At 39.4% G+C, this 13746-nt stretch overlaps 1 protein-coding gene across 6 annotated transcripts in view; it reads right to left on the bottom strand.

Moving 5' to 3' along the window:
- Positions 1-3180: 3180 nt before the first annotated feature.
- Positions 3181-13746, bottom strand: part of mapk10 (mitogen-activated protein kinase 10) — a 214957-nt gene continuing 204391 nt past the window's right edge. For 5 of the 6 annotated variants that reach the window (XM_072595962.1, XM_072595878.1, XM_072595793.1 and 2 more), the window contains one exon: positions 3181-12649. In XM_072595962.1, the coding sequence (XP_072452063.1) occupies positions 12510-12649 (140 nt within the window). In that variant the 3' untranslated portion in view covers positions 3181-12509. Of the gene's footprint in view, positions 12655-13746 lie in introns of all 6 variants that reach the window. The other variant, XM_072596045.1, reaches the window with a different exon arrangement.

Raw genomic sequence — 13746 nt, forward strand, 5'->3', positions numbered from 1 at the left:
AAACCTGGCAACATCCTTGTAAATCTTTTCTGAACCCTTTCAAGTTTCACAAGTTTCTGATATGAGGGAGACTAGGATTGCATGCAATATTTCATTATCTCATTTTTGAAGGCTTCCAATTTTCTAGCAATTGCTCTACCTGCGAATATCTGCCCACAATCAGCTTTTGAAAGTTCTTGCCGAATACCATCAAAATTAGCCTTCCACTAATTTAGAACTTCAACCTTTAGATCCAGCCTATCCTTTTCCATCACTATTTTAAAACTAACAGAATTATAGTCACTGGCCACAAAGTGCTCCCCCACTGACACCTCAGTCACTTGCCCTGCCTTATTTCCTAAGAGTAGGTCAATTTTTGTACCTTTAAAAAGTATGGCGCTGGAAAAGCACAGCTGGTCAGGCAGCATCTGGAGAGCAGGAGAGTCGAAGTTTCGGGCATCAGCCCTTCATCAGGAATGTGCTGATCCTCGGATGCTGCCTGACCTGCTATGCTTTTCCAGCTTTTGTGACTCTGACCGCCAGCATCTGCAGTCCTCACTTTCTCCAAGGTTTGCACCTTCTCTAGTAGGTACATCCACATACTGAATCAGAAAATTTTCTTGGATGCACTTGACAAATTCCTCTCCATATAAACCCTTAACACTATCGAAGTCCCAGTCTATGTTCCAAGAGTTAAAATCCTCTATCATAGCCACCTTATTATTCTTACAAATAGCCGAGATCTCCTTAAAAATTTGTTTGTCAATTTCTCGATGACTATTGGGGGTCAATAATACAATCCCAATAAAGTGATCATCCCTTTCTTATTTCTCACTTCCACCCAAATAACTTCCTGGATGTATTCCCAGGAATATCCTCCCTCAGTACAGCCGTAATGTTATTTCTTATCAAAAATGCCACTTCCCCTCTTGTCTTGGCCCCTTTCTATCCTTCCTGTAGCATTTGTATCCTGGAACATTAAGCTGCCAGTCCTGTTCATCCCTGAGCCATGTCTCTGTAGTTGCCAAGATATCCCAGTCCCATGTTCCTAACCATGCCCTGAGTTCATCTGCCTTCGCCATTGGTCTTTTGCATTGAAGTGGTTTAATTTATCAGTCCTACCTTGTTCTCTGTTTGTTCCTGACTGCCCTATTTGACTCAATCCTTTTTCCAACTGTACCAATCTCAGACTGATCTCTTTCCTCTATATCTCCCTGGGACCCACACCCGCATCTTACTAATTTAAATCCTCCTGAGCAGTTCTAGCAAATCTCCCTGCCAGTATATTCCCTTCCTATTCAGGTGCAATCCATCCTTCCTGTACAGGTCGCTTCTACCCCAGAAGACATTCCAATGATCAAGAAATGTGAACCCTTCTCACCTGCACTAGCTTCTCAGCCACACATTCACCTGTTCTATCCTCCTATTCCTACCCTCACTAGCTCATAGCACCAGGAGTAATCCAGATATTACTAGCATCGAGGATCTCCTTTTTAAATTCCTGACTAACTTTCTATATTCTCCTTTCAGAATCTCATCCTTTTCCCTCCCTATGTTGTTAGTTCCAATGTATACAATAACCTCCTGTTGGCCCCTCTCCCCTTTGAGAACATTCTGCACCCTCTCCAAGATATCTTTGATTCTGGCACCAGGGAGGCAACACAGCATTCTGAGTTTTCGCTGCTGGCCCCAGAGATGTCTGTCTTTGCCTCTAACTAGAAAGTCCCTTATCACAATTGATCCCTTGGAATCTGACATACCCCTCATTACATTCGAACTAGTCTCGGTACCAGAAACATTCCCCAGAGAGTCCGTCACCCCCTACATTTTCCAAAACAGCATACTTATTTGAGATGGGATAGCCACAGAAGATTCCTGCACTACTTGCCTCCATCTCCTACCTTTTCTGGAATTAACCCATCTGTCTGACTGTATCTGCAGTTTTTCTCCCTTCTTATAACTGCCATCCATCACACCCCCTCGCTCCTGTAAATTCCTCATTGCCTGTAACTGCTGCTCCAACTGATCCATGCGATCTGATAGGATTTGTAACCAAAGACACTTCCTGCAGACATACTCATCAGTAACATGGAAACTCTCCCTAATCTCCCACATCTGACAGGAAGAGCACAAAACTCTACTAAAGGCATCTTTGCTCCTTCACAATCTACAGACCCAGAATATAGCACCATCTTACTGCTTGAAAAAATGTTCCAGGCTAACTTAGTATCGACGTTTTATATTTTAAAAATTTAATCAAGAGACAGATCTCAATAAAATATAAAATCAAAAAAGAACCCACTCTACTCACTATTGTAGACTTATAGCAAGGTTAACTGCAAAAACCATGGACTCACCTGTTCCTGTGCTGTGAGCTCTCCCACACAGGTTCCTCCAAGGTCAGCTGTGACTTTCGCTGTTTGTTCATTTTTCCTAGCTGCTCTCCGATATCCAGAGATACTTGAACTCAAACAGCAGAGGCAGTAAATGTGCAGATTCACTGCTGTGTCAGACAGCAGTGTAGGTTTCTTTCTCTGGCCATGTGATCACTGCCTTTGTCTGTCTTGCTCCTTTTTAAAGTGCCGTTGTTTTCATCTTTTTTTTCCTCGAAGTTCCAATGTGCAACAGCTTATAAAACAGTAATTGCTGTTTCTGGAATTTGAGAAAATCATCTCCAGCATCTAAAATACCTCAGAAAGGGAGCAGCCCTTATAGCCTCAACTTTTTTTAACTTCCTCCATCATGGATTACCCAGAATCCTAATGTTCTCCATCTGTCATGGCAGGATATGAAGTTATGCTCCTTGAACATTACCAAGGTCTTTGGATTATTAGTCCAGTCACAATACCACTAGGCCATCACCTTCCCTGATTCATGCTACCCAGCCTCTTGATAATGGATGGATAATTAGTAGCCAGTGGAGCTAGTGAAACAGCACATCGGGCTTGTGCCAGATTTGGGCTTAGATTGCAGACCGTCATATGGCAAGACTTTGCACACTTTACAAAGAGAACTGGTGCACACTCTGAATATCCGGTCACACTAAGGTTCCCTCCAGCTTCCAGTCCTCAGTTTACAACCAGTTGGGAGATGTATTTTGGAATATTACTGCTGGAAAACCACTTTTCCAGTATTCCAGATCGAGGTGGGGTGGGGGTTGCTGGTCCTACTAGTCAGTACACAACAAAGGAGCAGAAGATCTCATTTTAAAGGCGTATTTTATTTTTTAATCACATACATATATTTTCTACATACACAGTAGCTTTAAAATCTTGAGTGCTTTTGTTTCCCTTTCAGTTTTTCTTGATTTGAAAAGTAGAGTCCTATCCTGGAGCTGGACCCTGAGGACCTGTCTTTCTAAGCACTGTTGTTGAATTTGGACACATATCTCATTCTTACATCCTAACAAAATTGATCACAAACAGTACAAAAAAAAAGCAACCACCAGAGTTTGTTTAAAATCAAACTTGACACAAAGTCATCACATCAGATTCCACTAGTGATCGCAGCTGACCTCATCGTTATGGTGCGGTCTCAGAAAGCAATCTTATTGCACCGCCATTAAGTGAAAAATACCTGGATGTTATGAACACATTCTTTGTTAGACGGACAAATGGTATTGAGAAGTCTCATTAAAATATTGTTTTTAAACATTTTTTTAATATAAAATCCTCTTCCCCAAACGAAAGATGTTTCTTTTTGAAACCCCCCGTACAGAACTGCAAAGAAACACAAGCTTTCCAAACAACTGTCCCATCCAGTTATTACTTTTCTCTTCCCCATGCTTCTACACACAGTGCAGTGTAGGAGACACTGCAACATCAGCAAGGATGTTGAAATATTTCTAATTTGTTTAATTATCTGGGCCACTGACTGATTTGCTTTTACCCATCAACTGTCAGTTAATTGAATACCGTTCTTGGAAAGGCAATATCTGGTGTTCAAGGGACTTTTACTTAAATTTCAATTCTTTTTGATAGTTTGCCCCTGTCCCCATCAGATTATGGACATCTCAGTTCAAAACGGGGGATGGTTTGTCCAGATAAAATAGCATTGCCATTCCCTCTCCAATCCCCCAAAGCACTACTTCTCCATTTAAGATGAGACTCACTCTGACCCAGCCTGAAAGCAGTTTTAATATTGCTGTTATAGGATTCAGCTGCTCAAAATGCAGGAGTCTCACCTCTCAGTTAATGACACACATATTCCGCTCTTCCCCCACCCCCCAGCTTTCTGAAAAAAGAGAAAATACAAACCCATGAGGGGAGGAGAAGGACATTCTGATTAAGATGATCATTATAAAAATGATTGATGATCGACTGACAGCTCCAGGAAACTTTATAACAGCCCCTCCAACGAGGAGCACAACCAGATGGTGCATCATACATTTTCAGGAAAAGAAGCATTCTGTATAATATTAGATATACTCTCTGCCATCAGCTTCATAGGAGGCATCTTTGTTACAAGTCGGTTGGACAGAAGCCTCAGGGAGAACACATGCAGGGATGCTCTGTTTTTGTTATTTCTGCAATTTTAACATCATAACCATGAAGTCTGAGATTAACTTGTCAGAAATGGAATTGCTCCACCCAGTCTGGGAGCAACTTCCTGCCATGAACCATTGACAAACATCTCTGCAGGACATCAGAAAGGAATTGTTCATTTGTATCCTGTCATGTCATTGATTTTAGAAGATAAGCCATTAGCAAAAACATGCAGACTTAAGAGTGTATTTAGCATAGTGATTAGCTATGTTCTGATACAGAATCTAGCAGTAACGCTCTTTAGAGTAAGCCATCTATATTTTGTGCTTTGCAGGCATTTTTTTAAACTTAAACTCCTTTATTGTTGAAATTGCTTGAACCAAATTATTCACCTTAGAATAGAATTGAGGATTAACCATCCTTTCAACTACTAAAATAATCATTGATCTTCTTTTTGTCCATTAGCTTTGCAGATCTATACTGTCAGCCAAATTCAGATTGTTAAGGAAAACCTGAGGAATACTTCTAAAATAACCAAAAATGCATTTCTGTTAGAGCGTTCACTCTACAACAGATACTTCAAACAAACTGAACTGTGCTGAACTTGCCAAATTTGTGCTAATGTAGAGGCTATCCTACAGTGGAAACAGGTCAAAGATGCTGCTTGGCTCCTGGTCTTTTTTGTCCAGATATTATCTTTACTGGATTGAAGGGGAAGCTACTTGCCATTACACAGTCCAAGGTAGTGAGATTTAATTTACTGTTCTGATGTGTACTCACTGTCCCAGCAAGACAATATAGATCTTGGAATGTTATTGAGGTACTGCATCTGACATACTCTGCTGGTGTGGTATTGGTCTTCCATGTATAAGAATTGACAATGCATCACATGTATGTATTGCAGATTGAAATATTAGTTACAATTTTTCAACCAACCACTCAAACAGATGATCTGATCATTTATTTCACTCTTTTGTGAGATCTTACTGCACTCAAATTACCTACTTCAAAAATTCCAAAGTAGAATCCTAGTGGATTCCTTGATCAGAGGCCAGGCAATTGGATGGAACAATTTTTGTTGTGCTTGTTTCCTGTTTGTAGTGCAGCCATTTTTCTCCCCCAGTGTTGTTGGTGCCAAGGACACCCCCAGCTTCAGTGTTAGCTGTTCCGCCATAGATAGGAAATTTATGTAGACACTTAGCATTTAGGAAATGCTTGCAAACCAGCCCAAAGGTACTTTGGCTATGGCATACAGCTTGGGACATGGTTTCTCTCTCAGGTGACCAACAGGCCCATGGACAGAAATCACAGGCCTCCATGATACTCTTGACCTAATCACTTTGGCCCTGACTCCAACCTGAGGACTATGGGCTGTCGAGAGCCCTGGCCCTAGTTATTGGATTCTGATGTATCCCCCACCATGTCATTAGAACATGGTGCCACCTCACCCTCTACCCTGTTGACTTCCTGCCCCATAGGGGATTGTCCATTAGTTTGATTGCTTGGCCCTAATCCCTTTAAAAAAAAACTCTAAGATGGGAAAGTGAACAAGAGCTCTGAAGGAGGACCATACTGGACTTGAAATGTTAACCCTGTTTCTCTCAGATGCTGCCAGACATTTTACACTTCTCCAGCCTTCTGTGTGTTAGTTGCTGCGAATTTAGGTTCTGCTCTTTGTTTATGTTTATTTTTCTGTTAACCACCAGGGAGAGAGTTCCAATTCATCAGAATCACCTCCCTCCCCTGCCGTGCTGTTAGGGTCGCCCTCATCCCTTCCCCCAATATAGTCATTGAACACCCATATGACCAGCATGTCCAACCCCGCCATCAACCAATCCTATGGTTGAAGTATTCCCTAATTGTATGTTGCATAAGAGTTGGTTGCTATCTTAGGCCATCCCTGGTGGAAAAGCCATTCAGAATGCCTATCTTATTCTGAATTTTTATACGGACTGGCTGAAGGGAAAAGCTACACTTAGTTGGATCATATGGTGACTTGATAACACCACAACAATGAAAAGACCTCATAGGCTGGATTTGGTTGTTTCAGTATCTGTGACACATTCGTTAATACTGATGTTGAATGTCACTGCAAATTCCAGAGTTGCAGAGCGAGTGGGTAAATCCAGAAATTTCAGTGGCCCAACCAATGTGACTCAACTTCAAGCAGCAAGTATCAAACAAACATGAATGTAGATCAATTGTCTACTAATTATACTTTAAAATTTTAGGCCTGCAGTTCCAGGTGAAAGGGGTCTCCTCTCAATTTGCAAATAAGTTCTACTAAGGTCTACTTGGAAGGTCTACACCAGAAAGGATTCTTAAAAAAATAAAATTAATTGATATTTCAACATGAAATATCTTTAAAATGTGATGAACCATGCTAAAAATCAAAACCTGATACTTTTTAGCATGATTCACCAGTTTTTCTTTGAACAACACATTTTAAAATAATGTATCCATTGAAATTATTTAAGAACATGGCCAATATTTAGCTCTACAGTTCAAACTGCATCTCAAAATCTTGACTAATGTACGTTTGTGGGATAAGTTCAGGAAAGTTGATGAATATCATGTCATGTTAGTAGAAGTTTAAACTTCTATCACGCTGACAAATCCTGGATCTAAGCCTACCTTTACATTCTAACTGGGGAAGGTGTAACTTATAACCAGAAGCGAACAATTGATCTCAACCTGACGAGAACACTGATTTGGAGATGCCGGTGTTGGACTGGGGTGTACAAAGTTAAAACCAGAACACTCTTTGACACATGCAATAGCATTTTAAGCTGAGAGGGAGCAGGCAAGAAAATTTATTTTCCAATGTTATGGTGGAGATTATCAGCCCAACAAAAGTGGCTGGTTATCCTGAATAATAGAACATAGACAGTACAGCACAAGATCAGGCCCTTGGCCAATTATATCTGTGCCAACCTTGATGCCATTCTAATCCATCCCCATCTCTTTGCACATGTTCTGTATTCTTCTGTTCCCTGTCTGTTCATATGTCTATCTAAATCCCTCTTAAACGTTGTTAAGATATCTGCTCCTACTACCTCCCTGGCAGCGTGTTCCAGGCACCAACCAATTTCTGTGTAAAACACTTCCCTCCCAATAAATTTTCCTTCTCTCGCTTTAAAATTATGCACCCTGGTATTAAACATTTCCATCCTGGGAAAAAGATTGTGTCTCTCCAGCCTAACCAAGCCTCTCATAATTTTATGTACTGTACTTCTATCAGGTCAGCCTCCGATGCTCTTGCAAAAATAATCCAAGTTTGTCCAACCTTTCCTTGCAGCTGATACACTCTAATCCAGGCAGCATCCTGGTAAACTTCTTTTGCACCCTGGGGAGCAGCTTTGCAAAAATATTGCAAATCTCAAAGTTTGTGAAGCAGATTTTGTTTATGCTTTACCTTAGCAAGATTAGATTACATTACAGTGTGGAAACAGGCCCTTCGGCCCAACAAGTCCACACCGACCCATCGAAGCGCAACCCACCCATTCCCCTCCCTACCTAACACTACAGGCAATTTAGTATGGCCAATTCACCTGACCTGTACATCTTTGGACTGTAGGAGGAAACCCGTGCAGACACGGGGAGAATGTGCAAACTCCACACAGTCAGTCGCCTGAGTCGGGAATTGAACCCAGGTCTCTGGCGCTGTGAGGCAGCAGTGCTAACCACTGTGCCACCGTGCCGCCCAAATTGAAAGCATTTTTTTAAACAGAGTCTGAATGGTCTTATAAGGCAATATTCAAAAAAGGTGGAAGGTGGTCTGGCTAAAGGCTTCTGAAACATATATTGTTTCGGGGTCAAATATCACCTGAACATTAATTGAATGTATTTCCTTTCTGCTCATGTATGAACTGCTGGAATAGCTCTGATGTGCACCTGAGAGGCTAACTATATTGATCATAACTCAAGGGAACTCCTCTCCCTGAATACTTTATATCCTCTCAATTCATATCTCCCTTCTACAGTAAACACAAATGTTTGACAATCCAAATCTGTGATGTAACAGGTAATCCTTGGTGGATGTAACTTCTGGTGGGATGCAAGTTTTATTCAGTGACAAGCTTTGTTTTCTTGGGAAAAGCTGTTCTCTGCACATTATCTTCAGGTTATTTGGATGGATCAATTCTGCCACAACTCCTCTTTAAAACAAACAATGTCCTAATTGGGGGGGGGCGCGGATTACACTGTTTTCAATTCCAACTTTAGCTAATCTGGTCGGCATGGACGGGTTGGACTGAAAGGTCTGTTTCCATGCTGTACATCTCTATGACTCTATGAGAAATCTTACCAGATACCTTCAGGAAGTACTTATTAATAATAACCATATGCAGTCCCCCATCCAACACTTTAATCACCTTTTCAAAATTCTAATCAGGTACACTGGGCCGCAGCTACATTTTATAAATACATGCTAACTCTTTCTGATCAGCTCAAAATTTTCTAAGAACTGTTCTATCCTAATTATAGATTCTGATAATTTGACAACAAATATCCAGCTAATTTGTCTATAAGTTCTTTCTGTCTTTTTCTCTCTCTCTCTGTCATCTTTCATAAAGAGCAGAATGATACAACAATATCCCAACCTTGAAAGATTATATGGAGACCATCAACATTGTTCTCACCTAATCCCCTTAAACCTTGATTCTCACTCTTTTGTACCACTATCTTCTTTATTACTTTTATTTTGCTGATGTTAATTTAGTCAAGGCCCCATCCCTAATTCACTTCCACAGGATAGCTGCCATTCTAACTTCATCCGCTGCTGGAAACATTGATGCAAAATAAGTGATGCACATCCACCATTCCTTAATTTCATTGGCCTTATCACTGTTATCAGTTTTTAAAGGGTCTATATTGCTTGCAATCCCTCTTTCATAAAGTAATAACAAAAAAAAATTGGTTTTGCCATCCCTTGCAATCTTGTTGTCATCTTCCATTTTTGTCACTTTTACTATCTGTTTTTCATTCATTTCTACTCTATGAGGCTTTTCTCATTCCCAGTATTTGTGAAAGGTTTTGAATGCTTTTTTGTTTATTTTTTGTTTATCTCTGTAGTTCTCCATGGTTGACCATTTTGGCAAGTAGGGCTCTTGGCCTTTTCGGATATAAACTAATTCTGTGTCACATTAATTTATTTTAACCCGATTGGCCACTTTACAGATTTGTTGAGTTGACCTGAAAAGTTTCTGACTTATCCATTTGAAGGCAGCCTCACATAACTTGAAACATTTGTAGTTGCTTCTTGCTTTTCCCTTCTGAGCATGACTGATTATGATCACATTTTATGCACTATTTGGCTATTGAACCAATGTGGTACAATACATGGTCTAATGCGGTCTGCCTACTTTCTTGGCATATTGCTGCAAGACCTACACTTGGCACAGTCACTTAATTCACTGGCTTTCTGCCATATGCTAGTTTTCTTTTCCAACTCTATATCGTTAAAATCTCTCTTTAAATAACTCTGCATGTATACAATCTAACACGATATTGATGGTTACAATAACCGTAGTTAGAAATCCTTCATTCTAACAATCTGTACTCTGTTCTTATTCTTTCTTCAAACAATTGCATCCTCTATCACTGAGGTTACTCCTCCTCTGAAACCATTTACATATTATTCCTACTGAACATATAACCTGCTCTACTGCAATCAAAGTCCCAACTATCTACCGAAACTGAGAAATGTAAACCAATAGAATGTTAAATTACCCCCCAGCCTGACAGTTTAATTAGAGATACTTAAGTAATTGCAGTAATGTAGAATTGGGAGGAAATCAACAGCAAACTTTGTAAAATCATTTCAGGTGTGGAGCAAAATTTACCTGAAAATGCAGAAAAGAAACAAAAAAATCACAACTGACAATGGCGTGGCATTACCCTTTCTTAGAGAAGTCTACTTCAACAGGGCAGGCCTGCAAATCTTTAATGTGCTTATTTTTATTAACAGTGACATGTGCATTGCAGGTCTTAGGTTGGGAAACCTGGGGTGAAATTTGGAAAAAACAATTATACTTAACCGAGGCTCAGGATTTTCTCAAAAGTTTGGGTGCAACACAATTCAACGTAAGAATCAGAGATTTGAGTTTTCTGACCTGCCCTGGCCACCAGCAGGATTTTATGCCAATAAAACAGCTTCTAGAAAACTGAGCAATGATCTCAATGCAACAAGTCAGAGAATAAGGAGGCTCATCGTTTTAAAATTATTACTCTGTCTGTACTCATGTCAACATTACACGTATTCTCTCAAATACATTTATTGATGCACTGTTGTATGCTTGTTTTTCAGTTATTCATAACTTTGATCTCAAAACAAATGGAGCTTTGCTCAAGCCTAATTGGTATTTTGAAAGTACCCTTCCACAATAGGTCATTGAAATGTTTTAAGGGCTTTAGATACCCAGCCAGTCAATCAAATCTGATAGACTTTTGAGTATCAATCATTTTATCCCCAGAAATTGCTTATTCACAAATATGATTAAAATTGTATAACTTCCTACTGTTTCATTTTATTCCAGATCTTAACCTAAATTTGAATCTTCTAATCTAAAATGAACTCACTGTGGTTATAAATCCTATGCTTTTCTTTATAATTCATGTTAGTAATGTCTTGAATATGGATCTCTAATGTTCTAATTTAATGTTCCCATCAGTTCAAGCCTTTATTTTAATTTCAAATGGACAGTTAATAAATATGATTCTAGTTAATCCAATTTATAACAGTTCAAAATACTCTATTTGCTGGGGAACAGAGTAAACACATTACAAGTCCATGCAGGTTCAGCATAAAGGAGTTTAAGAATGCAGCAATGTTGTTCAGGTCCTTGGTGGCATACATAATGTACCACATAACAGCCTACAGTACCTATTAGTATATTTTACCTTCCATTCTAAAGGAATATATTTGGAAGTTTGATCATGCACAACTGCAGGCAAGTGCAACTAAAGACTGCAGCCAACTATGTCAAGGTGTGCAATTGTTTCTTTTACTTTACTGGCCAAAAGTTCCCGCCACCTCAATCACAGCATACAATTGCATGTGTGAGCAGGAATTCCAGGATTTTTCAATACAGATCTCAGGTCTAGCTGAGTTTGCTTTTCTTAATCGAATGTATATTTTTAAATTGATAATGTCAAAATATCATGTCCAAATATCATGTACTTCCTTGCATAATTTATGTAAGCGTTTTCAATTCAGTTTAGAGTAAATGACAAAAAAAGTATAACAGAACATAGCTCCCACTTTATCATTTTTAACCCAAAATCAATCTACAGACATTGGATCCTTTTATGAAAATTGTACACTAAGGATTTTAAAACATGAGGTGGATTGGAATATTTGGACTGCAACCTTATTTAAAAAGTTACGAAGAATACGGACTCTTTAACCGTTCAAGGATGCAGTCAGAATTTAAACAAAGTAGTTAACATTACAGTGGACAGTCTTTGCATGATCAGAAATGATTTTGGTTTCTGAATGTCCCTTTAATTAGACTCGCAGAAATTAATTTGGTGGTTTGAACTGCAATGAAATTAATTGCTCAAAGGAATAACATAATTGCGTTTTCTGTCATATTTATAGTTATTATCATGTAGCATAAATTTAAGAAGAGTTTGGTAGGTAATATACATGTGGCCATTTACAGGAATATATTTTGCCAAGATGTTTATAGTCAGCAAATACATAATAAGTGAAAGAAGGGACACATACTGCAACTTTGAGAAGACAAAAGTGCATTTAGTTTTAACTATAATGCTGCGCCTTTCCTGCTCACCTTGTATTGCAAAAGCAAGTACCACAGGGAGCCAGTTTATAATCACATATTTGCATGTGAAATGATGCTCCCTAATGCTCTTGATGAACGTCAGTTTCATTGGAATGAGATAAGCAAAGCATTTTGACATAATATTTTAGCATCAGTACTTCCACGTTCCTTTTTAAATAGCTCAGTTCCAGAGAGCTGTGCTGAGTATTTAGTACTTGCATCATTTTCGAAAGAAGAAGGGGTCCCGCAGGCAGACGGTTAGTCACCTGCAACAAAGCGGTCCTGCTGAAGTTTCCAGGCTGCTGTCAGTGTCTGAAGCAAGGGTCTGATCGGTTGACATAGATGAGATGTCGTTTACTGATGAGGATGGAGGAAGACTTTCGCTGCTATTCACTGCTGCACCTGTGCTGAGAAATTAACAGTAGAGCCATAAAATCCGGGAACACAATTCAATAAGGACTACACGCTTTAATCGATTATTGAAGAGTACATTCGTAGAGCCAGCTTGGGAAAAAAAAAGTTTCTGGATGCGCTCCCAGTCATAACATTATCTCTAACTATTAGGAAAGAAAGCTTATGCAGTTTCATCTCAACTTGACACCAAACCTTTGAGTTTAGGGCTGACCATATTCCATAATGTAGCAATGTGAGACGCCCTTCTTAAGTTAGTTAAGGCCCACGTTCAGAAAAGAAAGGTAGGGACATTGCTCAATTTTTGCAAAATTTACATTGTGCAGAGTGGATGGCTCTCACTTAAGAGGCAATCTATGAAAAAAAACCCAGCATCAAACTCCAATTTGATCCACTTGTGTAGGAGCACACTTGATGACCCTGGGAAACTAACCAATTCCAATAACTCTCCTGTGTGATAATCTTCTGCTAACAGATGAGTACATGCTCAAATTCTCCACAGTTGAAGGCTCAATTGTCAGTAACCAGTGGCAGCCCAGCTGACAAACATGATGTCCCTGCAAGAAAGTTGTTCATTCTCAGTATATGTCCTTTGAGCTGTCCCAATAGTTAATAGGAATGCCACTCCACCATCGTAAAGCTTACTTTCTGAGCTTTGCTACAGGGTTCACAGCAACAATTTTATTGTTTATCAATTCACAGGATATTGGTATTTGAACATTTATTTCTTATCTCTAATTGGCTGTGAGGAGGTGACAGCTGCAGGCCTTGGGGGATGATAACCCATAGTGCTGTTAGATGGACAACTCCAATATATTGACATAGTGACCGCGAGAAAACAACACATTATTTGCAAATCAGGTTAGGGAGAAGTTGCAGGTACTGGTGATCCAATGCTGTTATCCTTGTCTTTCCAGATGTTGTATGTCTGAGATGAAAAATCCAACAATGTCAATTTGGAATTCTCAGAATTCCTTTATTTAATGTGAGCGGAATTTCCAAAATATAAGCCAATTCAAAGGGATGGCTTAGTTTTTGAGTTTTACCAGCCAATTCATTTCTAATGCAAAAACTACTCACTACTTTAA

The sequence above is a fragment of the Chiloscyllium punctatum genome, chromosome 1 (assembly GCF_047496795.1).
Source record: "Chiloscyllium punctatum isolate Juve2018m chromosome 1, sChiPun1.3, whole genome shotgun sequence".
Lineage (NCBI taxonomy): Eukaryota > Metazoa > Chordata > Chondrichthyes > Orectolobiformes > Hemiscylliidae > Chiloscyllium > Chiloscyllium punctatum.